Below are 24,589 nucleotides of genomic sequence, written 5' to 3' on the forward strand. Positions count from 1 at the left end.
GTCTGCATGTCGTGCCCCCACTCCATCGTCTGCATGTCGTGCCCCCACTGCATGGTCTGCATGTCTGGCTGGTGTGGCTGCCTTGTCCTCTCATCTTCAGGCAAACTTTATTTATTAAAACACAAATAATTTACCACGATAACTTTTTAAGAAAATTTTAGTTTAATTTTTTTCATACAATATTTTTAACATATTTTTCTGCCCCAACTCCTAGGAACTCCCCATTTTCCTACCCACCAACTTCTTGTTCTTTCTCTGTCTCTCTCTCTCTCAAAAAAAAAAAACAAAACAAAAATGGAACACACACATACCAAAAAAATCAAAACAGATGAAGGAAGGATAAACACACAAATGTGGGGTTCATTTTGCGATGACTGGCTACTCCTGGGGCCTGCTCTGGTATATAGTTTATATACCCGGTGACACTCCATGGCAATAGCCTGTGATGTTTGGGGGAGTCTATGGGATTCCTTCAGCAAGCCACCCACTAAGATATAGCCGGTTCTTGGCACTGGGGATTTACTTTGTGTCCTAAGATATCTAGTTGGGGCATTTGTCTCCCCCATTATATGGTGACTCCTCAGCGATGCGACTGAATGATTGCACACCACCACACCTGCTGTCTTCACATGGGCACTAGAGATGGAACTCGGGGCCTTCTGCTTACAAAGCAAGCACTTTACCAAGTGAACTGTCTCCCCAGCCCCAGTGATAGCCTTTGTTTTTCGTTTGCTTGGGTTTTTTTTTTTCTCAAAATACATCTCTTATTGGAATTGACCCCTTCTTATTAGTGTTTTCTTACATGTTTTCTTTGTTGGCTTATCTTTTTTCTTCCCACACATGGAGTTAAGTACATGGTATTATTGAACTATGTAAGTAGAGAAAAGGGGAAGGTGCAATAAGAACAAAGGCGTTCTCTCTCTAATGTGTAAGGAGATGTAGGAAAAGCACGTGCTGAGCCAGCCAGATGAATGCGTGACTTCATTTCATCAACACTAGCCAAGACTACAGACCAGGGAAGGTGTGCTCAAATTGTCCTGTGGAGATCTTTTGAAGTGCTGTATACCACATTTATGTATCTTTCTTGAAGTATGCTGTTTGCTGTAAGTTACTTTAAACACATATGACATCATTTAGCCCTGTATTTATCACATTTTTCCCCCAAGACAGGGTTTCTCTGTGTAACAGCCCTGGGTATCCTGGAACTCCCTTTGTAGGCCAGGCTGTCCTTGAACTCACAGAGATCCACCTGCCTCTGCCTCCTGATTAATCCTCTGCTGGGATTAAAGGCGTGAGCCACCACAGCCGCCTTATTACATATTTCTTACAATAACTGTTGTCTTTCTTAGATTCAGCTAATAATTATACATCCTTCCTCATCTGTTATTTCCTTGAAAATACCAATTCTTTTTCGTGCCCTTCATATTTGTCTTGTGAGGTTTAGTAGTCAGTGAGTGTCATTTACTAACTTGTATTTCAGTTTCATAAAACCCAAACCACATACACTTCATCTGTCCTTAACCTCAGCTACTTATTGTCATAAAGTATCAACTCTTGTCAGTTCTGAAATGAAACCTAGTTTTTCAACCTTTGAACAGGAAACTGTACATTTTCTTTTACAAGTAGTTTAGGTCCAATCATAAATTTCACTGCTAACTTCTTTTTCTCCAGGCTTTAAAAATGTTGAACTCTGAAACTTGAAGGATTTATTTGACATGGTTTTGACATGATCTCTTCTCTCCCATCCTCATCTTAATCAAAGTCATCTTCCACTTTGGAACGATGGCTTTTAAAAATAGACCGTAAGTTTTACTCCTACTTTTACAACCACAGCTCTGTGTTTGTACTGTAAGATTATTGAAATAGTAATAGAAACTTGAAGTCTTCGGTTTGTATTAGTTTTTGCTTAATTTTTAATTCATGCAAACGATATCTCTATTTTAAACTGGGAATCTAATGGCAAAATCTTATTAATAAATCCATCAAAGGACCTCTCCACCTGTCCATTCTTTAGCAGATTCTCTCCTGAGGAGCAGAATGCATGATAAATAGAAACAGTTTTTAGTTAAACTCTTTGGTGAACGTCGTCCCCAGGGTTGGACGTGCATCACTGTTTTCTGTAAGTCACTGCAGATGTCCTGACACTAGATCCCCTGTAAATAAATGATAGACTCTGAGGGGTCTTAACCAGGTCACCGTGTGCCCGCAAAGACGGTGCTGCCCGAGCTGGAAGCTGACATCACTTCCCTCTTGTTGCTGTTTCTTTGTTCGGCTTAGTTTTCTGCGCTGGGTCTTGCTATGTAGTCTGAGTAGACTTCAGTGTCTCAGTCTTCCTGCCTTCACCTTCCAGGTGCAAACAGCACCACCTCAGCGATTTGCTGTCTTCTTAATGAACAATTAGAAGCCATTTGGTGTGGGGGCAGGGTTCTACTCCTACAGTTAATGGAGAATTTATAAAAGCTGTAGATGTGTGTCATCATTCATGCATGAATTTTGTTTATGTCTAAAGGTGCCCACCAAAGTAAATTAAATAAATTTGGGGTTTTTTTTTTAGTTGTTGTTTATTTTCAAAGAACAAACACTTGATGTTGCTAATTAAGAAATCGATTAAGAAACAAGATGAGTACAGGGCCAGCCTGCTGTATAGAGCTAGTTCCAGGACAGGCTCCAAAGCTACACAGAGAAACCCTGTCTCAAAAAAAAGAAAAAAAGAAAAATGAATAAAGACTAAATATAGCAATTTTTGATATGTTATGTGTGTACGTGTGTGTGTACATGTGTGTCTCTTTGTGTGTTCTTGGAAACCTCATACCTTACAAATCACACACTAAAATAACAGGACTTTTGAAAGAAGTGGTGTTCGTACTGATCTTTTAGAAGCATTTTACTGTACAGGTATTGAGAACAAATAAAATACCAGTCAGAATACTAATGTGGACAAATAGCAAGGACTTTTTGTGCCTAGAATTGGTCTGTACTGGGCAGCCGTGTAGGCCCGATTCATGCTTGTCTCTGCAAGACATTTGTTTCAAACAGAGACCAGTACAATCAAAACAAAAACAAGCAAACGTGATTCAGACAGATCCTTCTCTGGAAGGTGCTTGGTTTACACATGTGCTGGCTTTGCTACTTCCTGAGATGAGCATCCAGGAGAAAGCAGGCAGCTACTTAGGTCCGCAAAGGAGCCACTCCGTGTAATAAAGGAAGGTGCTTCTAGGCTTTTCTTGAAAATAGTTTTCCTTAACTAAAAATTCCTACTTCGGATGATTTGCATGCTAGGAAATTTTTCATACAATTTTTCATTACCCTAACAAAATTTCCCCCATTGCCAATTACATATACTCTTATTGTATGTCAGTCCATTACACTCTTATTAAAGAATGAACTAGACCATAGCTAAAATAGTTCTGTAATAGAGAAGGCATGGATTGAATGAAAGTAGGAAACGAAGGTCAACATTAAATGCTATAAATTGGGAGTTCTGTCAAAATCTAGAAAGGTGAGGTTTAAACGAGCTAAAAATACAGGCATTTTGTTTTAAAACAAAAAAAGTTATAAACATGGGGCTAGAAAGCTGGCTCATTGGTTAAGAGCATTGGCTGCTCCTCCAGAAGACTCGGGTTCAATTCCTAGCACCTGCATGGCAGCTTATAATGTCTCTAACTCCACCTGACATCCTCACACAGACATAAATCCAGGCAAAACACCAATGCACGTAAACGACTTTTAAAATGAATGGGCTCTTTAAAGAGTTATAAATAGAGGTTTGGGGTATGTCCTGCCTGTCCTCACCCTGGCCTCCATCCAGCCGCTCACTTTATGTCATACTTTCTTACTCCTTCAGGGGCACAGCTTAGCCTACCTCTGCCCTCCTTCCTGCTGAGCCACGCCAGTCCTGGAGCAGGCCAGGCTTTACTGTTGGCCAGTCTGATTTGTCACATGTGATATTACTCATTGACCATTCCTTTATCAAAATAATTGTGTTTACACCTTCAGTACCCTTTGCTTGCTGTTCATGGCTTAAATACCCATTTAAAAGCAAGAAAATAGCAGCTTAAATTTGATCACATTAAACACAGTAAACCACTGCAAATTACAGTTGAGGTTAAACATCAGAGCTGAAGTGTTAGGATGAAAGGGGTTGGGGCGTTTATAATATGCTAGTGTAATGAAGGAAATAGGGGTTGAAAGACACTGTCAGGCTGGGCTTTGCTGACAGGCAGTAAAAGCAAGCTCGGCTCCCAACTGAAACTTCCAGTTCTCATGACCAAATCTTGTTTCTGAATGTCTGAGGCGACCTGTGACAGTCTCGAAATGAGTTTCCATTTTACTCACCTGCCTTTCTCTTAACCAAATGGTGCCGGAGCTAGTGAAGATGTCGAACATAGAATAAAGAGGACTTGGGAACACATAGTTCTGACCATGTTGAACTTGAGCTTGGAATGCCCAGTGAGCATTTGACCGTGCAGAGTCCCTGGCTAGAGAGTTTAAGCCCTGACCTGTGGATTGTAGCTGAGCCTGTAAGAGTGTGGGGTGCACCGAGAGTGAAAAGAAGGGGGCTCTGCATGATAAGAGTGGCTGGGGAGGGGGGACCAATCCCAGAAAACCTACAGGGCAGTTGAGGGCGGGGGACACCAGAAGACGCGTGTCAGCCGTTCAAGGTAGTAGACCCTAACACGAAGCAAAGAACGCAGTGCCAGGGTCTTTAAAGAGATCTTGGGAACTGCAAACCAAGTGAGTGGTGTGTGTGTGTCGTTTCTATGGCCAAGGTTGGAACTGGGAGTCTGAGTTCAGAATATCAAAGGACAGCAAAGCAAGGAAAGAAAGAAACGCTCTGATGATCCTGGGTAGCTTCTGGAAATGCACCCTAGATGAGCGTGATGAGGGCAAGCGGGCTGATGGAGATCTGGGGGTCGTCAAGGAGTAGCCCCTTGTTTAAGATGGAGAAATTAAAACTTAGTAAAGCGTGAGTGGTATATACTGCAGCCAAGCCAGTAATGCGGATGAGAGCCATTCCAGTTTGCCAGTGCGGGACAGACAGACTCTTAACCGAAACCAAAGAGACGGATTTGAATGGTTTGTTTTTGCAGTTTAAAGCATTCTTTCACAGCTATGGGAGGTTATGTTATGGTTGTGCTAGAGTTTATTTACATACCCAGCCAGTACAGTGCACTTGGGTGAACTGACTAAAGTGGCGGGGATCACCATAACGAATAGTGAGTATTTGAGATTGATATTTTAACCCTGACTTTATACAGTGATGTGTGTATTTCCGTGGAATCTCATTAGCATACAGTTTTAATGAGTCTGTAGATCACCTGAAGGCTCTTTTAAAGCCTCTGCCACAGAAAGCCAGATTCTAGCATGCTCTGTAGATGGGCAAAACAAAGTCAGAATATCTAAAATGAGTTCAAGGAAAATTTTCGATATTATAATTTAGTTCTGTACTTACTAAGAGGAATGAGGTATGCCTTAAAACAATGTTACTAAGAATATAGATAGAAATATAAGTGTAGTAAGTCTTAAAATAACTTCTCCTGTCTATGGTGGCATGTCTTAGCCCTGTACAGGTGTGTACAGTGTTCATGTGTATTCAGGTGTGCTCAAACATGTTCATGTGTGTTCATGTGTGTGTGCACATTTACATGTCCTGTGTTCGCGCACAAGTTTTATTTTTTGGTATGTGAGCACCACCTATTGGTTTCTCATGTACTGTAATTTTTTTTCTTAAAACATAATTTTAAAAAAACTAAAAATAATAATCTTTCTAGTCTTTCCCTAGAGTTAGTCTAGTGTTTATTTAAAAGTTGGCGGTTTTATGCTGCGTGATAATCTACTATGGTAAAAGTGACCAGAATAAGGCCTTAGACTTTTCCCGTGAGATCATGGCAGCTGTCTAAATGAAGCAGAGACAAAGCAGTGTGTTGTTTCAATAAATCTTTATAAGAGAATTACACTCGAAGAAATCAAGTCTTTTTCAGAACCATCATTCCTTAAAATCAATCTTTTTTCTTGTAAGGGAGGGAATTTACTCTCTGGTGTAGTCAGAGATTACCTCAGATGCTGATCTTCTTGCCTCTGCCTCCCGAGTGCTGGGAATGGAGGAGCTCTCCACCGTGCCCAGCTCAAGGAGTTTACTAGTAATGAAACTAGCGATGGCAGCCAGTTAATAAATAATCAGTGAGTAACAGTGGCCGTGATTGTGACTGGGCATGAAGGCAGAGCCCTTGGTGTTTGTGCCTGTATTCCGGGCTGTGGATCTCCATGTTCTGAGATCTTGATCTGACTCTTGGCCAGTACATTCTAGTTGCATCTTAGGTTTGAGTCTTTGCTCTGCAGTAGGACAGACTTTAAAACATCAATGTGGGTTTTCTACAGACAGTGAGTTGTTCAGTAGACACAAGAATTTACTGTCTAATCTACATGGGAAGTAGAAAAAGACAAGATCTCATGAGTAAATTGGGATCATGTGAGAGAGGATAGAAGGGGAGGGGGAAAGAAGGGAGGGAAGCAGATAAAAATGTATAGCTCAATAAAATCAATAAAAGAAAGAGCAAAAAAAAGGATTGACTGTAAGCGGTTTGGCTTGCTTTATTTTGAACACCATTGATGACATTTCTTTAACTGCATTTTATTTCCTGTCCATCCTTGGCCTAAATTAAGTGAGCATCAACCTCTGTTTAAAAGGAAGGATTTTTACACACACAGACAGAGAGAGAGAGAGAGAGAGAGAGAGAGAGAGAGAGAGACTACAAGGAATCTTTCTTGTTGAGTGCATCTGTGATGGGAAAATGGTCCGTTTGTGAGGATGCAACTAAGATTCCTCACCTACAGATGGATGTAAACACATCAGTAGAAATGGCTAATAGGAAAACAGTCTTTCTGTATATATAGATATATAGATATACATATATAGATACAAATATATATGATTTTTACCCAGTTGTAACTGCAGTGAGGGTATTTGCTGCCTTCAAGTCTGGCCACCTGATCTTTTAAACTGCCAGAGTTCAGACTGTATGTGGTGCCAAGTGCGTCGCTTACACCGACTCGTTTTGTCCCTCAGCGATATTGTTTATAGGCATATATACTGATTAGTTAATTCATTAGGACATAGTGCTCATCTTTTTAATTTGTTGTATATTTTTATTACCTTTCTGAAAATTGTCCCAAGAGTTCTAATAATACCTCATGTGCCCTTGTCAGCTGCTCTCCCCACTACTTTAAAATCAGCAACGGTAATTGATGAAATAGTGTGAAGTAATAGCTTCCAAGGTTTAGGGTCCGCTAAAGCCTTTAGCTTTCTTTCCTTTTTGTTCCTTTCTTTGTCTTTTTCCTTCCTGTCTAGCCAAGTGTTTTTATTTTTAGTGAGAAAGAACACATTGTCAGATTATCTGCATGATTCTAGATAAGAGAAGGTGTATGGGCATGAATGTTTTCTTTTGGGGTGTTCAGATACTCAACCACATTGTGACATTTTAAGCATTACTTCAGAAGTTTATGGTTCAGTGGTTTAGGACTCTTTCAACACCCTTGTCTTCATGATTTTTTCTGTTATTCTGGTAAAAAGCATCGTGACCCAGGCATCTTATAGAAGGAAAGAGTTTGGGGGTGCATGTGGTCCCAGGGATTGAGGGCCTATGGCAACCAGACAGTAGGCATGGTGCAGGAGCGTAGGCTGAGAGCTGAGGGCTCACGTCTCCACGCACAGGAAGGAAAGGGTGAACTGGGACCGTGCGAAGCTTTTGAAATCTCAAATCCCTACTCAGCGATAACTTCTACCAACAAACACACCTCCTCAACCTACCCAAGTAATGCCGCAGACTGGGGTCCTGGTGCATCTGTAGTCGTTTTCATTCAGACCACAGCCCTGTGATTATGCCGGAGAGTATTAACGCAGTAGCGCAGGGACAGTTCGCAGTGTTTTAATATCTTACCGTCTGTATCCAGTGGCCTACTTCATCAAACACTGCAGTTCCATATCTATGGTTATCTAAAGCTCACTGAAAACAGCTTGATGATCCTAAAGATCTAAGTACATTTACTGAATAGATATTCACAGTAAAATGAATTTAAAAGATAAACGTGAGAAAAGATCGATGGGGAATTGATTGATATCTGCACTTAAACCTAAAAATTCTGATGCCTGAGTGATCTAATTGGAAATTTTTCTTGCCTGCCAGTGAGTAAGGATAAGGTTCTTTTTCTAAAGGGAAGAAAATAAAATACCAGAGTGGAAGAGAGGCTTTCTAAGCCGAACCACGTCTTCCTGCATGTGATTTCACATCTGAAGTGTTTGGGTTTTGCTTTTGTTTTTTTAAAGAGATACTGTCTTTTTGTTAGGATGTAATGATTAGCTAAGGTCACTTTGGCTGTCTTCCAGCTTGTGGAGAGACTCCAGAACAAATTAGAGCCCCAAGTGGAATAATCACGAGTCCGGGCTGGCCTTCTGAGTACCCCGCCAAGATCAACTGTAGCTGGCTCATACGGGCAAACCCAGGGGAAATCATTACTATAAGGTAATTCTGATCCTTTTATTTAGAAATGTGAATGTGATTTCCAGATATCATTGTCAGAGGTACAGCAATATAAAAATATTTTGCAGAACATAAAATAAGTTATGGTTATCAGTGTCATTTAAAGAGTAAGACAATGACCTAACTAACTTGGTTTTCAGCATTTTCTGTTGCCCATAGCATGGATGCTGATCTGGAACTCCTGTGGCCTCAGCCTCCAGAGTGCTGGATTCCCTCTCTGAATCCAGGATAAACACATCATATAAAGTATAATCCACTACACCCAGCTATTGTAACTGCTTCTTAACAAAAGCATAAATTGCTAAGTAGCTTGTTAAGATCAAGAGTGACCTTTAGCATGGTGTAGACAAACAGAACCCACCAATCAGCTCAAAGATCCAAGCCATGACTTCAGCCTCGTTCATCGTCTCCTCTTCTTTAAAGAAGTTACAGTACGATTGTCAGTGGACATGCGTGTCCTTATATAACTAAACATGCTATTGAACATGTCTTGATTTTTTTTGCTTTCTTTGGTGTGTGATTGCATGTGTTGCAGGTGTGTTTACCCATGTTTGCACATGTTGAGTCAGAAGCTAACATTGGGTGTATTCCCATAACTGTCTTTTGGGTAGACTAGTGGACACGAGCCTATCCCTCGCGCCCCCCCCCCCCATGCACTAGGCTCACAGACACACCACCACGCCACATGTTCTGGGCATTGTGTTCGCACAGGAAGCACTTCTCTCTGCCCCCCTTTTATAATTTAGAAACAAAATAACATGGTTTAAGAATCCAGAGTGAGGGCAGAGAGACTGTTCAGTCACCTGCACGTGAAAACCCGGGTCTGAATTGCCTGTCAGACCACTCATTTGACAAACTCCAGTCCCCACGAGAGATCTCATGGTGAGTGGAGTCTGAAGGATGAACACCAGGTGAAGTTGACCTTTGACCACCTGTACACGTATGTGGACATGCCCCCCCCAGGAACATGTGTGTACACGACACACACACACCTAGAAAATGATTGAAAACTTATTACTTGTACAACCTGCACTAACTTAAAGTGAAATGGCTTGAAGTGAGGGCTGCAGGTACCGCTCAGAGTAAGGGGTTTGCTTGGGCGAAGGTGTGGGCTTGACCCTGACCCTGTAGACAGACAAGCACAAACATGAAAACATAGGAATATGGAAGTGTGCTGGGTTTTGTGTGTTTGTTTAATATTTTAAGAACCCGAACTGACCTTCAACTTGACACGTGGCCAAGGATGACCCGAATTCATAATCTTCTTGCCTCACTTCCTTTATTTTAACATCTATTTATTATGTGTGCATTGTTGTACCTGCATGCCTCCCTGAGACAGAAGAAAGCACCAGACCCCATTACAGATGGTTGGGAGCCACCATGTGGTTGCTGGGAATTGAACTCAGGACCTCTGGAAGAGCAGCCAATGCTCTTAACCTCTGAGACATCTCCAGCCCCCTGCCTCAGCTTCCTTCAGAAACATATTTTCAAACAGTTGAATTCAAGTGGGGAAGAGTGATGTAGAATAGGCAAGTGAGAGCTCCCTGCATAAACTTTTGAGATGGAGGCATCAGCCACTTCTCCTTCACTCTTCTCCCTCAGCCCTTGACATAAAATATGAGTCAACGCCGGAGTCTGTCTGTTTTGCTTAGGAAGGCTGTGAAAAAGCCGCTCATAGCCATTGGTCGCCTCCCAGCAAACATGGATGACTTTGTCACATATGGACTCCATGGGAGAATCTGCAGGTGTGTGAGCCACCACTTGAGACCAGTTGTAACAAAAGAAACCTGGGTAGGGAACACAGAGGAGAGGAGGAAGGGAGGGAGGTCCATCCAAAGAGCCTCCCACAAAGTAAGCCCACACCCCAACCTCCAGACTGTATGAAAAAAAGTAAGTGCTAAGATAAACAGCCAACATAATCCACCTGTAGCACAGCCCCCGAGACACTGTAATGTTTACCATATCAGGACTTTCTTTTTAACCTTTTTGTCCTCTCAGTTCTTGGTAGTCTGCTCAAACCAATGAACTAATTCCAAGAATGTTTCTTAATTTATAAAACACATCACATTACAAAGTATAATCACATTAAAACATAACTGCTGGGTATATCTGAATATTTATAATATAGTAATATATGTTTATTGGCATGTTCATGAAAACAAATCACAGTTCTAATAGCTTCTGGTGTAAATTTTATCTTTAGAAAGTTAAAAACTTAGATGTAATATGAAAATCTGACTTGTAAGAGAGGGGCGTGTACACAGAGATCTCTGGAAGTGTGGTACGTGATGCTGTAAGGGCCGGGACAAGCACAGCCTGATATCAGCCCCGCAGTTAACGCCCTTATCACTTGATCTGAAGCGGAGGAGAGAGATAAAGTCGAGTTTTCATTTGTTAGGGAGCCATGTTCAGATGCGGGAAGCAGAATTAGATTTCCCATTTGTACCAAGCAGCGGCTGCTGCCCTGTTCTTGTTTGACTTTTTTCCCATTTTCTTGAGCCCGTATTTTAGGAACTGTATGATAATGATTAACTATAAGGTGATTTATATGAAAGATTATTCCCAAACTCGAGGGCCAGTCACAGCACATGTTACTCTTGTTTGTTGTCCGCCTCTCCTTCTTCCCCTTCCTCTCCCCCTCTCTATTGTTCTGATTTGCTGTCCTGGAAACTTAGGGGGAACTGCCTTGAAGAAGTGGGTGACCTAGCCTAACTGAAGAGAGAGGAGTTTCTGTAGGGCACCTCCTCCATGCTTGAACTCCTGACTCAAGCAGGAAGAACTGCAGGAGGTCAGGATCGGAAAGAGTTTCCCTGAACACAGACAAGGAGCCTGTGCTGTCAGCTGGCGTTCAGCAGGGTTCTGGAATCTGCTGTTACCTTATGAAGAGCAGAGCCCTTCTGGGACCTGAGGGAGCGATGCAGGCATAAGGCCCTAGCAGCTGGCGTGTGATGGCTGACAGTGTGGCTGTCGGCTGCTGCGGACATCTTCCGTTACATCTCATTTTTATGAACATTCTTGTCAAATTATTTTAAAGCCTCTTCCAACGTTCTCTTGTTTTTTAGTTTTCAGGACTTTGATATCCAGGGATCCAGAAGGTGCAGTTTGGACTGGCTAACAATAGAAACATACAAGAATATTGAAAGTTACAGAGCTTGTGGGTCCACAGTCCCGCCTCCATATATCTCCTCACAAGACCACGTTTGGATCCGGTTCCATTCAGATGACAGCGTGTCCAGGAAAGGCTTCAGACTGGCTTATTTTTCAGGTGTGGTGTTAACTGCTCTTCACTTTTACTTGGTTTTCTGAACAGTGTGTGTTTAATCGTGTGTCTGCCCTCAACGATTAGAAGCTGAAGTCAGCTGCCTTCAGATTGAGTATCCAATTCACTGTTTTTGCAACCATAATGAAATGTCTAATTTCATAAAGTAGGGTCTGTCTTTTAAAACGTCCTAAATATATTTGTCTTGAAGATGTGCTTTTCTCTAAGCTTTTACCCTTACTGTAGAGATCTTATGAAAGTGTATTTTCTGGTGTGTGAATTACTTCTCATTACATCTAAAGCAAAAGACAGCCCCTCCCACCAGCACAGTTCACAGTCTCCGAGTGCTTGATGTTTCTTTTCCTAAACCACTTCCGAACATGCGCGGGTCACCCACATGTGGAAAGTTTAGAGCACTGGGTGCCTTTGTCAGGTTCACGCAGCCTGGAGGACTCCTGCCACCTCCTCATCCATACGTAGGTTGTTAGTGGACAGGCAACAACAGTTCAGCGTGCCAAATCTGCTAGCATGGGAATCTGCTAGGGTCCGGTTCGTTTCTGTTGCCCTTGTGGAATATTTAGCATGGCATACTAAAATAATTAGAATTCCCTAAGCACTTCTTCCCCCATCCTTTATGAGCAATTCTCCAAACTCTCCCGGAAGTGAAACTGTACCCGGTAATAGGCACTAGCGATGGTCGGAAAGTCACTCTGTGAACTGTTTGCAGTTGTGTTAAAAATAAACTGTAAAGTTAAGATGGCAGTTCATGAAAAGCAAGGCTAAACTGTAAAACACACTGCAGTGTGCACAGCAAAATGCTGCTTTGTTTGAGGACAGAAGAAGAGCGAGAGGAGAGTGTGAAAGATTATTTGCAAAGTGCTGGCCTGGGCGGTTTTTCTTCCTTCAAACATGTCTTCTGTTTTAGTGATGTTTATAAAATGTTAAGCTCTTAGGCAGTATATCCTTTGGCTCGTGTGTCGTACGTCATTCTCTCAGTGTTCGTAGTGAAATAGCATCTACAAAGTAGAACTGATCCCTTCTCCCATCGCTAGGGAAACCTGCAAGGAGCAAACAGTTAACAGATGCAATTGCCGGGCGCGTGATGCCAGTCCCGATGTCTCACCAGGACTTAACACACTTTCCACAGGGTTTTAAGCCCTATTGCTCGAGCTTTGTCATCATCATTATATAAATATGCCTGTCTTGTGTAGTGTGGCTGGGTCTGATTTTCCTCTTCCCTCGCCGTTTCCCTTCCCCGATTCTCCCAGGGAAATCTGAGGAGCCAAACTGTGCCTGTGATCAGTTCCGCTGTGCTAATGGGAAGTGCATTCCAGAAGCCTGGAAATGTAACAGCATGGACGAGTGTGGAGATAGTTCTGACGAGGAGGTGTGCGCCAAAGACGCCAACCCCCCAACTGCGGCTGCTTTCCAGCCCTGCGCCTACAACCAGTTCCAGTGTCTGTCCCGCTTCACCAAAGTCTACACTTGCCTCCCCGAGTCCTTAAAGTGTGACGGGAACATTGACTGCCTGGACCTGGGGGACGAGATAGACTGCGACGTGCCAACGTGTGGGCAGTGGCTAAAATACTTCTACGGCACTTTCAACTCTCCCAACTACCCAGACTTCTACCCTCCCGGGAGTAACTGCACCTGGCTGATAGACACTGGTGATCACCGGAAGGTCATTCTCCGCTTCACGGACTTTAAACTTGATGGTACTGGTTACGGTGACTATGTCAAAATATATGACGGGCTGGAGGAGAACCCTCGAAAGCTCCTGCGCGTGCTCACTGCTTTCGATTCCCACGCTCCTCTCACCGTCGTTTCTTCCTCGGGACAGATAAGGGTGCACTTCTGCGCCGACAAAGTAAATGCGGCCAGGGGCTTTAACGCTACTTACCAAGTAGACGGCTTCTGTCTGCCGTGGGAGATACCCTGCGGAGGGAACTGGGGGTGTTACACGGAGCAGCAGCGGTGCGATGGCTATTGGCACTGCCCGAACGGGAGGGATGAAATCAACTGTACCATGTGCCAAAAGGAAGAATTCCCGTGTTCTCGAAATGGTGTCTGCTATCCTCGCTCTGACCGCTGCAACTACCAAAATCATTGCCCGAATGGATCCGATGAAAAGAACTGCTTCTTTTGCCAGCCAGGGAATTTTCACTGTAAAAACAACCGCTGTGTGTTTGAAAGCTGGGTGTGCGACTCCCAGGATGACTGCGGTGATGGCAGCGATGAGGAGAACTGCCCGGTTATCGTGCCCACCAGGGTCATAACCGCCGCCGTCATCGGGAGCCTCATCTGCGGCCTGCTCCTCGTCATTGCGCTGGGCTGTACTTGCAAGCTCTATTCTCTGAGGATGTTTGAACGCAGGTCAGTACCAAGACAGACTAGTTTGTGGTTTCTGCAGTAAACACGTGTCCGGGGAGGAGGGGCGGAGATGGTAAAACGCTTGTCACACAAAATGAGAAGCTGCGTGTGTGCCTGATATTAACCCACAGAATTAAACATGGTAGTGAACACGTTTGATTCCAGTGCTAGTAGAAACACGAGGATCCCTGGGCAAACTCGGTTTCCGTGAGAGACCTTGCCTCTGTAAACAAGGTGGATGGTTACTGACACCTGAGCTTGGCTTCTGGCCTCCACAGGAGCTTACTCACATGCGCACATGCGTGATTTAAAAGTGTGGCCCAGATGTTTGCCATAAGTCCCTTTAATGTGCTTTAGAGATGTATAAATGTTTAGAATATATAAATTAGGATGAAAAGCCCAATAGTCAAAGATTAATATAGTACAAAATAATATTTAGCTTTATGAGATAAGAAATATATTTACTAGGTTACTGTCTGGGGGGATTTTGCAAACTGTTATTCTCAGTTACAGTTTTATCTTGTCTTTATAAATATGCAATAATTCCACATATCAGAGCCTCCAGTGTTTATAGCTTCCTACAAGTGAGGAGAAAATAAAAGAGCCATAGTTTCACCAGGCAGCTCACAGTAAGAGGAGTGCGGTGAGCCTTCCGTGTAACTGGAGTGAGCACCCTCGTGGTGGCGGCGTGTGGAAGCCCTCCCTCCAGAGGTGCCTGTTGCAATATGTGAGCGGGATGTGGAGAAGAGGTACCAGAGGGCCTTCTCTGCGGAAGTGTGTAGAGAATAAAATAAAAGCCTTGCTCCAAGAATAAACACGTAATTCACTGGGTCTGGAGCCTTGGAAACACACAGCAGACTAACAGCACGTGAGAGGGCAGCTCGAGGCCTGGCTGTGCAGTTCAGTGTGAGATAGGATCTCGGCTGAGCCCCAAGGAGGCTGGACTCCAGGGAGAGCAGCTTCCAGCGTGGTCGAAGATAAACTGAAAGCAGTTAATGGCAGAGATGGCTCCCAGGAGGCTACTGTGGGGACAGCTGCTTCAGCTCTAACAGTTACAGAGAGCTAAAGGTCACAGCTGGTGCGCAGGTGCACAGGGCCGTGATGGAGTTGCTGCATCTTCCCTTGCAGGAAATGCAGATAGCTGAAAACCTTGACCATACTCCAGCGATGGTGTAACACGGTGCAGAGTCGGGCCTCCAGTTCCATCCCGCTGCTGCCGGAAGTAGACTGGGGGCTCATTTCACTCCGGCCTGAAAAAAACAATGTGTGGGTCTTCTGACGCCTTTCAACAGCTGTCTCCTAAAGACTAGGGCTTGGGGTTTTGACATCTATTATCTTATCGTGTTCCTTATGCAGAGCTTTCCAGTCTGCTAGAGCACAGTCACCTAGGTTCTTGCTAGCATGAAGCTCCCCTGGACACTCCGCTCTCCTCAGCCTTGCCAAGGGCAGCGTATTCCCAGATAGGAGTGGTTCGCTGAGTCAGTTGGCTGAGAGTCAGCTGGTCTTCAGCACTGCTGGGGGAACACTGACGCGCGCCTTCTTTTGACCCCTTTATTCCCGTTTACAAAGGTCGTTTGAGACCCAGCTGTCCCGAGTGGAAGCGGAGCTGCTGCGAAGAGAAGCCCCTCCCTCCTACGGACAGTTGATTGCTCAGGGCTTAATCCCACCCGTGGAGGATTTTCCCGTTTGTTCACCTAATCAGGTATAATTCTGATTTTAATGCTTCATCATTTAATGTTTTTAAAGTTTCTGTGTAGTAAAACAGGAGCCCTTAGCTTTAGGAATTTTCAGCCAAGCAAATATTAAATATATGGAGAAATGAATTTGTAAATTTTTATTATATTTTAAACAGAATCTATGAAATTCTAATTCTTATGATTATGATGTGATTTTCTTAGACATTTTTCTTTTTATAACGAGTACACTGAAATTTAAAATTTTCCCATTGAACTGAACACTTAGAGATTTAAGAATGAATACTTAATACTAACAATACTAACAATGTTGTTAACCAGTTTTAAGTGAAAGTAACTCGAGAAGTTCTTTGCTCCTCATTTGAGGGAGAACTTCTGGCTGAATTTTGCACTGTTTAAAAATTTGGTCCACTTTCTTTGGGTTGTAATTCATGTTTCTTGATTCTTCAAATTTCTCAGTAAGTTTTTTTTAAATATACCAAGGTTCACTTTAGTCAGGATTTATATGCATTTAGATTTTAAATGTGTTCACAAGTGTCTATAAAAATGATGCTCAGACTTAGAACTGAAAAAAATAGTATTTTCTCAGTGATCTAACTCTTTAAATACAGACCACCATTTCACTTCCGGCATGTGCCACCTTATTTGAGTGTTCAGCAGATCCTTGGTAAGAATTTGTAGGTTTTGAACATTTTTCCAGGTGTAATTTATAATTCAGAATTTATACTGGTCAAAATTTAGGGTGTAAAATGGAAAAAACTATAGTTTCTTTATATTGTTGGCCCTGCCGCAGTCAGTTTCTTTGAAGGTTGGTGAGGGACGCGGTTGACTAGGTTCACATCCTCCCATCCTCCTCCCGCTGGGCCTACAAAGCCACAGACCCTGGGACTGCTCACTGCTGGGACCATTTGCAAGTTCAGGGGCTTCCCCATCTCCCTCTGGTTTTCTAGCTCACTAAGAGGATTTAAAGGGCTCACTGGGCGCTGTTTGCCCATGAGATTGCCATGATTCTGTTCTGTGGGAGGACGCAGATTGAAACAGACTTGAGGGAAAGTGCAGGGCAGAGTTCAGGCAGCCCAGCTGACTGCATTGCTGTTTGCCCCTGTGCGACAGTATTGCGTGTTTGTTACCAACCAAGGATACTCCCCCCCATCCAGACACACTAATCTAAACTAATCTGAGTCTGTATCCCTCCTGCAGCCACCACCCCGCCCTGACTCTCCAGAGCCCTACCCTAAGTGACATCATGGTAGCTGCCGGCCAGTCTCCAGGGAGATGCCCCTTTCTGTCAGCCATGAGACTTCAGAAGCCAAGTCAGAGGCATCCAGGAAGGCTGAGTTCTTTGTCCCACATTGCTCTGTTCTCTAGAGCTACTGATTATCTTCGTGAAGGAATTCTGTTTAAACAACATTTTCAATAAGATAGTCCTTCAACAGTAAACTAGGCTTTGTTTAATAAAACCAAACTCTCAAGTTTTCTGGCAACAAATTATCAACTTTGCACAAGTTTTTAAAAAAATAAGTTTGTAATTTGCCATCTAGTATAAAATAAGAAATGTTTTCGGAGAGTTACTGCTGCTCCATAGTCTAAGCTCTAGGCTCCCATCCACCCGACCCCCATGAAGTGTCCTGTAGAATCCAGGGTTAAATGGCAGCCTTGTGAGCAGGCTTCTGACTGGGTGGAGAATGACTCCTGACTGTGGCAGAGGTGACATAGAGTTGGGCTCAAGTGTGCTGAGGGTCTGCCCGCCTCTGCTCCCCGCTGTGCACATAACCTGCCCTGCTTGACTGTGGCTTGAATACCAGGTCTGCGGAGAAGTTCTTTCTAAGCTTAACTACTGTTCGTTTTTATTGTGTAGTTAGATGCTTCTTAACGGGTGGAAAACTTACACATTTTGTACTGAAAGTCATGTGTGCTGTTAGGCGAATGTCTTACTGGGGTATATCGTCCTAAAGCTGGGCGAGGTGGCCTCTTAGCATTTGCTGAACTGTGTGCTGTTTGTTAGGCGAATGTCTTACTGGGGGTGTATTGTCCTAAAGCTGGGCGAGGTGGCCTCTTAGCATTTGCTGAACTGTGTTCAGACTATACAGGCATAACTGTATGAGCAGGACAAACACGGGTGGAGAGTGGAAGCTAGTGTGTTTCCCCCGTTCTCTTCCTTCTTGTTTCTGTGAGAGGAAGAGCCAGAAGCTGGGCCCTGGCAAGATAATAGACCGTTGTGTAAGGAGTGTGTCAGCTAGCCTTTGCAGAGACGGGTTGGGTTTAAAGTGCTCTATTCTGGGTCTTAAGCTGCGTTTGCTCCATGACCACCAGGTGGAGCTTAAAGACTACTTAGTGCTACATTTTTAAAAATAATCTGACACTGTCATCTAGAACAAAAGAATGTATCTTTTAATTACATTTATTTACTGTTGTGTCTGGAAGAGGGTCAGGCTTGCTATGATGCCATCTGTATCAGTCAGAGGACAACTTGCCTGGGTCCCGTGGGCTCCAGGTATCAAACTCGGGTGCCAGGTAGCTCATGCCTTCACCTGATGGGCCGTCTTGCTGGCCCTAGGTTTCTTTTAGTTGTGCAAGATACTTTTATTATGTGCAACTAGTTTGTGAAGCATTTCATATTTTAAAGTCTATAATTTTTTAAATTATCCGTTTTTAAAACTAATATGGTTTAATCCTAAACTGAAAATGAAGCTAATTCTTAAAATTGAGGAGTCCAAATGTATACTTTTGATTTCTAGTCTCTGTTACAAGCGTGCTCGGTCCTTTATTTGTGGAAGTGTAACTGGATCCTCAGTACTCATTGACTCGGTCTGGAAACCAGCTCTGAAATGCCATTCCACATGGACAGGACAGTTCAGCCTGTTAAAGCAAGGCTAACTTATTAACTTACTTAAGAGGGTAAAAGATCGTAAACATAAATGATGCCAGGTCACCTAGTGAAGTATGCTAGAGATTTATCAGTCTTCTGGTTATAAATGTATTTATCTTCCTACACTTGGTACAATTTTAGGATTGGGTTCTTATTGACGTTTGAAATAAAATAACTTAGAATTGACATAGCTATTACTGTAAAGTTGAGATTGCAGTCAGGTTAGAGCCAAGAGGATTTACTTCATCCCCCGCCCCCTGAAACAATGGGCCAAAGAACGCTCTTCATCTTGACTTTGTTATTAATGGTCTTACTTTTTCCACTCTTAATTTTTTGCAGGCTTCGGTTTTAGAAAACCTGAGGCTAGCTGTCCGGTCTCAGCTGGGATTTACATCAATCAGGCTTCCTATGAGCGGCAGATCCAGCAGCATTTGGAATCGTATTTTTAACTTTGCAAGATCGCGTCATTCGGGATCCTTAGCTTTGGTCTCGGCAGATGGAGACGAGGTTGTTCCGAGTCAGAATAGCAGCAGAGAAACGGAAAGGAGTCACCTTCACAGAAGCCTGTTTTCCGTGGAGTCTGACGACACAGACACAGAAAGCGAGAGAAGGGATACGCCTGGAGCATCTGGTGGGGTGGCTGCGCCTTTGCCCCAGAAAGTCCCTCCCACAACAGCCGTGGAAACCACGGTGGGAACCAGTGGGAATTCCTCAACCCAGAGCACCCGAGGTGGCCATGCAGACGGAAGGGATGTGTCAGGTGTGGAAGCCCCTAGTGTGAGCCCAGCCCGCCACCAGCTCACAAGTGCGTTAAGTCGTATGACTCAGGGCCTGCGCTGGGTACGGTTTACATTAGGTCGGTCGAGCTCCACAAATCAGAACCAGAGTCCTTTGAGACAGCTTGATAACGGGGCGAGTGGAAGAGAAGACGATGATGATGTTGAAATGCTAATTCCAGTTTCTGACGGAGCTTCAGACATTGACGCCAGTGACTGCTCCCGACCCCTCCTTGATCTGGCCTCAGACCAAGTACAAGGGCTTAGGCAGCCTTCCAGTGCCGCGAACCCTGGAGTCAGAACCGGTAACCGCGATGGCCCCTGCGAGCGCTGTGGCATCGTGCACACCGCCCAGATCCCAGACACTTGCTTAGAAGCAACGATGAAGAGCGAAACAAGTGACGACGAGGCTTTGCTGCTGTGTTAGGATGGCGCGCCAGAGACTGTGCGAGCTGGAGCAATATCCCATTCATTGTTTTGTAGCTTCACTATTAAACTAGTTTTAGTTTAAAATGAAAAGATGCAGGGTGATTTTTTTATTATTATTATATGTTAGCCTGCATGGTTAAATTAAACACCGTGTAACTCTGTGAGCTGGAGTTCACTGGGTTAGCAGCTAACAATGCATTGTGTATTGGTACTCCAGTCACGTTCTGCTGCCATTTGTTTTTACTTGTTTTGTTTCAAATCCTGGTACTTTAGTTTAATAGTAGAAATATGGCTGCTTTAATTCCCAGTCTCTTTATCTCTCTTATGTTAAAAGGTTTGTTTGTACAAAATAGTACCTTCTTTTAATTGAATCTTTTATGCTCTTTGACACCGTGTAATTTATTATGCTAGATGCTAAGGTTATTAATGTACAAAAAAAAAGAAAACCCTTGCAATCACCTCTTTATTTGTATAACATTGTCTGCTACTGGATTTCATCATATGGACCTGTCAAAGGGAAAAGAATTTCCTCTTACATTTAACACACAATGATGTAAAATTTGCGTAGTTAGATAAATTGCTGTCAGAAAACAAACTTTTATAGATTTTCTAATGCTGACTTTAATACTCTCACATGGTACAGACCAAATGGTAAAATCCCAAGATACTTCTGTTTTCATCTTGATGTAGGGACAGAATTAAGTGGATGAAGATACTCTACTATGCATTAAACTTTGAACTTTATAAACTGTGTACAGACATTGTACATGCTGAGTTCCACCTGGTAATGTCTCTCCAGTACAGGGGTGTGCGTGAGTTGGGGAACTTTATAAACTGTGTACAGACATTGTACATGCTAAGTTCCACCTGGTAATGTCTCTCCAGTACAGGGGTGTGCGTGAGTTGGACCCTCGGGCTTTGCACTAGTGTCCTACAAAGGTCTCAGATGAGCTTGGTGCCCAGGCACTACCACTTTAGATGCTATTCTTTGCTACCACAGTGACTATATATTTCCATAGCTTTGGGGATGGGGGACCATTTTTATTACAACTTGAACTTGCTTTGCTGGTTTCATATTTATTTGTTGTATTTAAAAACTGCATTATTGTAAGAATGATTTTTTTTCCAGGATGTTTTATTATTGGGGTTGGGAGGGGAGTCACCACTGTAATCTTGAAAAGCAAATTAAGTTGTTCAGATTGCCCCCCTCTATAAGTAGAGTGAATTACAAAACCCCATTTAATTTTTTTTTTAGTGTCATTTCTTGTTTATTTATTCTTTAGCTGTCTGTTTTAGTAGCTTAATGATTGGGTATGAAGATGTGTTTGTGTGTGATTATTGCTATTTATTACATTTTGGATACTTTGCTGAATGTCATTTTAAAGCATGTTTGAGGTCTTGTGTATCTGTCCTGTTATGCCGTCAGGAATACCTGACTAAAATGTTTTAATATGTATCAAAAATTAAAATAATTTTTTTTATTGCCTTGAGGTACTTTTTAAAATCAAAGTTGTTCTTTACTTTTGTTGACTTTCAGTTCATTTGCTAAGTCATGCCGCATATAAGACAGCTGAAGCCGTGAAAGGAGCCAGTCACCGGAGATAGGGTATTCCAGCCAAATTTCCCTAGGGCAGGAGCAATTCCCCTTTAAGAAAGCTGCCTCCTGCTTAATAAATCTTGACCAGTTTGCTGATGCGAGAATTCAACATAGCAAATTAACCTTTCAGTCCTAATGATGCTACTAGTAGCTGGAACTTTGGGGTTGGTTTCCTGAATTTTGCTTCAGTTTTGGTTTGGTTTGGTTTGTGGTTCTGGAGATCAAGCCTTGTCCATGCTGCTGACATGTGTTTTAATTTAATTTTAATTGGCTTGTATAACTTCCTGGTTCAAGAAGTAAAAATAAGTCTCTCTCCTACCCTGACACCCATTCTTTAGTTCTGTTTAAAAAGATACACACCAGCACCAGTGTCTTGTACATCTCTCCAAAAACACCATATGCTGTCCATACAGTGCCGATCTGTGTATTGTAAATCGCCCATGTGGACATCCTGTGCCCTTTCTCGTGTACAAGTACTTCATTAGAGTTGGAATACACAAGGCTAGGTGTCTTTTATTTGATTGTTTTAACCTTTAAGTCAGTGATTCCTCCTAAATTTAGGCTTCAAAACTGATCCCCCTCCCCAAGGCAACTGCCTTCTTTCCCACAGCTACTAATAATCATTGTCTCTTAACTAGTTTGAAACAGAACTCTTACAAAGAATAGCTCCACTTTTCTAGACTCTTCTCTGCAGTTGGTCTGCCTGCCTTTCTGTACCGGTACTAACTACATTGTTTTTGACAACCACCATTTTAAAGCACCGGTACTCCTCTTTTCTCTGCTCCTCTTCTCTCCTCCTGCTCTCCCTCCTCCTCCAAGCGTCAAACCAGAGGATGATGATGGACAGCATTCCCTGGATGGCTCTTCTGTGGCCGTCACTAACTGTCATTTTCCTCTTTCCTTTGTGCCAGTGTGTGAGCCACCTGCACAGTGTTCTCAATTCTTAAATAAATAAATAAATTTGAGAATTTCCTATGTACAGTTCAATTATCCTTACTTATTTTTTCTTTTTACTGTTTTTCCTAGACAATTTTAATTTGTAATTAACCTAAATTCAGCATCATTGTGTTAAATTATTTATCTAAATTAGTGCCTTCTCAAAAAAATGGCATCCATTTACTCCAGTCTTTGTGTTGGGTCTTTCTGATGTATTTTGCATTTTACTTTACGGGAGCCTTCTGTTAGGAATTCTTTACAGATTTTATCAGGTTTTGTTGCCGGTATCCATGACATTCTTTCCTTTCCGTCTCTATTTTTCTCCTAGTCTCGTACGTACTGCCCGACGATCTGATAGGTCAGTCTCCTGTCAGCCCCCAGCCTTCCTTTTCTCACAGTGTGTGTGTGCACGCGCGCGCACATTTCAGCTACAGGATCTTTTCATATACAAACACTGATAAGCAATTTTTGTCTTGCTTTACACAGGTCTGTGTGCTAACTGATAACTGCCTTGAGATCTCTGAAATAACGTTAAATGGCGGGCTAGCCTGAACTTGGTTTAGAGAGAGATGATCCTAGTGAAGTGTCCCTGGAGCCTGATTTTAAGCCAGTTTCCAAGACTGCGTGCTGAACTTTATCACGTGCCCTTTGTTTGGCCTCCAGGGGAGAAGCACGTCCAGTTCCTCCGCTTCAGGCCAAAAGGGAGTCTTGTAAGATTGTAGTGTAGTCTTAAACCATCCTTGCATCCTGGGTGAATTACTTCATCTGAGTCGTGGTACTTGCCTTTAGTTGCTGCTACTCAGGAAGCCGAGTTCCAGTACTGCCCCTAAGTTTGAGTCAGCCAGAGCAACATAACACAATTCTGCCCTTAAAAGGCTGTGGGGAGTATACATTAGCAAGTTGACTTTTTTTGTGTGCTGTCTTGTGTGTCTGTTCTGTGACATGGTTTGCTTTTTAATTAGTTGATTCCCACTTTGATAAATTTCTCACTTTTTGCCTTAGTTAGTTTGATGCTCTTCCCTAATTCCATGAGTTAATAATTCATTTTATTTATTTATTTTGGTTTTTTGAGACAGGGTTTCTCTTTGTAGCTTTGGTGACTGTCCTGGAACTAGCTCTTGTAGACCAGGCTGGCATTAAACTCACAGAGATCTGCCTGTCTCTGCCTCCAGAGTGCTGGGATTAAAGGCGTGCGCCACCACTGCCCGACTTATTTTTTTTTAATTTTAAAATACATTTTAATTAAACTATATCAGTCACCCCTTTCTCTTTCCTCTCTCCTGCCCCTCCTATGCCTCCAGTTCTAAAACTGAATCCTGATGTTATTTGATCATTATAGTTACAGATAGATGTAAACACATAAACTCAGGCCTGGACTCAGCTCTGAGCGCCTCTCGGGCTAGGATCTTAGAAGAGCCAGTGTAGCCATCGCTGATAGGAACCAGATGCCAGCTAGTTTAGGGGATGGCAATATTGTACCACTCGGCTCTCCCAGTCCTTAAGGGAGGCCTCGTTCCTCTTTAGCCTGAAAGTATTTCCAAAGATTCCATTTCTGTCTTCGCTTTACTTCTCCAGGTAGTAGGGTTTTTGACAGAATTGGGGTATTTTGTTGTTTGTTTATTTCGTCTCATGAATTTTCATCCTTTAAGATGTCAAAAACAATGTAATAATCTTTGGCCTTATGACGTGGGCCAGCCCCTGAATGTGTGAATCCCATGTTCGCATTATCACAGAGCATTCTGGGAGCCCTTTCTGCTGCATCTTCCTTATGGGATAGAATTTTCTTCTCTCTCTCTGTGTGTCTCTGTCTTTCTCTCTCTCTCTCTTCTCTGTTGTTCATTTTTAATTCTTTGAAGTTTCATTTTGCATTCCAAGCACAGCTCTCCTTCCTTCTCCTCCCACCCTCCTTTGCCTCCCCTCCCCCAGCCCACTGACCATTCACTCCTCCCACCTTCCTCTGCCTCCCCTCCCCCAGCCCACTGACCATTCACTCCTCCCAACCAGTCAGGGCTCCAGTGAGAAGTCAACAAAGTCTGGCACCTTAAATTGGGGCAAGACCAAGTACCTCCCCCTTGGATTAAGGCTGAACATGGCTTCCCACCATAGGAAACAGGCTCCAACA

The 24,589-nt window shown here is 43.0% G+C and overlaps 1 protein-coding gene across 1 annotated transcript in view; it reads left to right on the forward strand.

Moving 5' to 3' along the window:
- Window positions 1-21,424, forward strand: part of Lrp12 (LDL receptor related protein 12) — a 76,623-nt gene extending 55,199 nt beyond the window's left edge. Inside the window, exons 3-7 of the mRNA XM_005367523.2 lie at window positions 8,384-8,519; window positions 11,600-11,802; window positions 13,065-14,169; window positions 15,736-15,868; window positions 19,069-21,424. Of these exons, the coding sequence (XP_005367580.1) occupies window positions 8,384-8,519; window positions 11,600-11,802; window positions 13,065-14,169; window positions 15,736-15,868; window positions 19,069-19,932 (2,441 nt within the window). The 3' untranslated portion in view covers window positions 19,933-21,424. The remainder of the gene's footprint in view (window positions 1-8,383; window positions 8,520-11,599; window positions 11,803-13,064; window positions 14,170-15,735; window positions 15,869-19,068) is intronic.
- Window positions 21,425-24,589: the final 3,165 nt, after the last annotated feature.

This window comes from Microtus ochrogaster, unplaced genomic scaffold, assembly GCF_000317375.1.
Source record: "Microtus ochrogaster isolate Prairie Vole_2 unplaced genomic scaffold, MicOch1.0 UNK19, whole genome shotgun sequence".
Classification (NCBI taxonomy): domain Eukaryota; kingdom Metazoa; phylum Chordata; class Mammalia; order Rodentia; family Cricetidae; genus Microtus; species Microtus ochrogaster.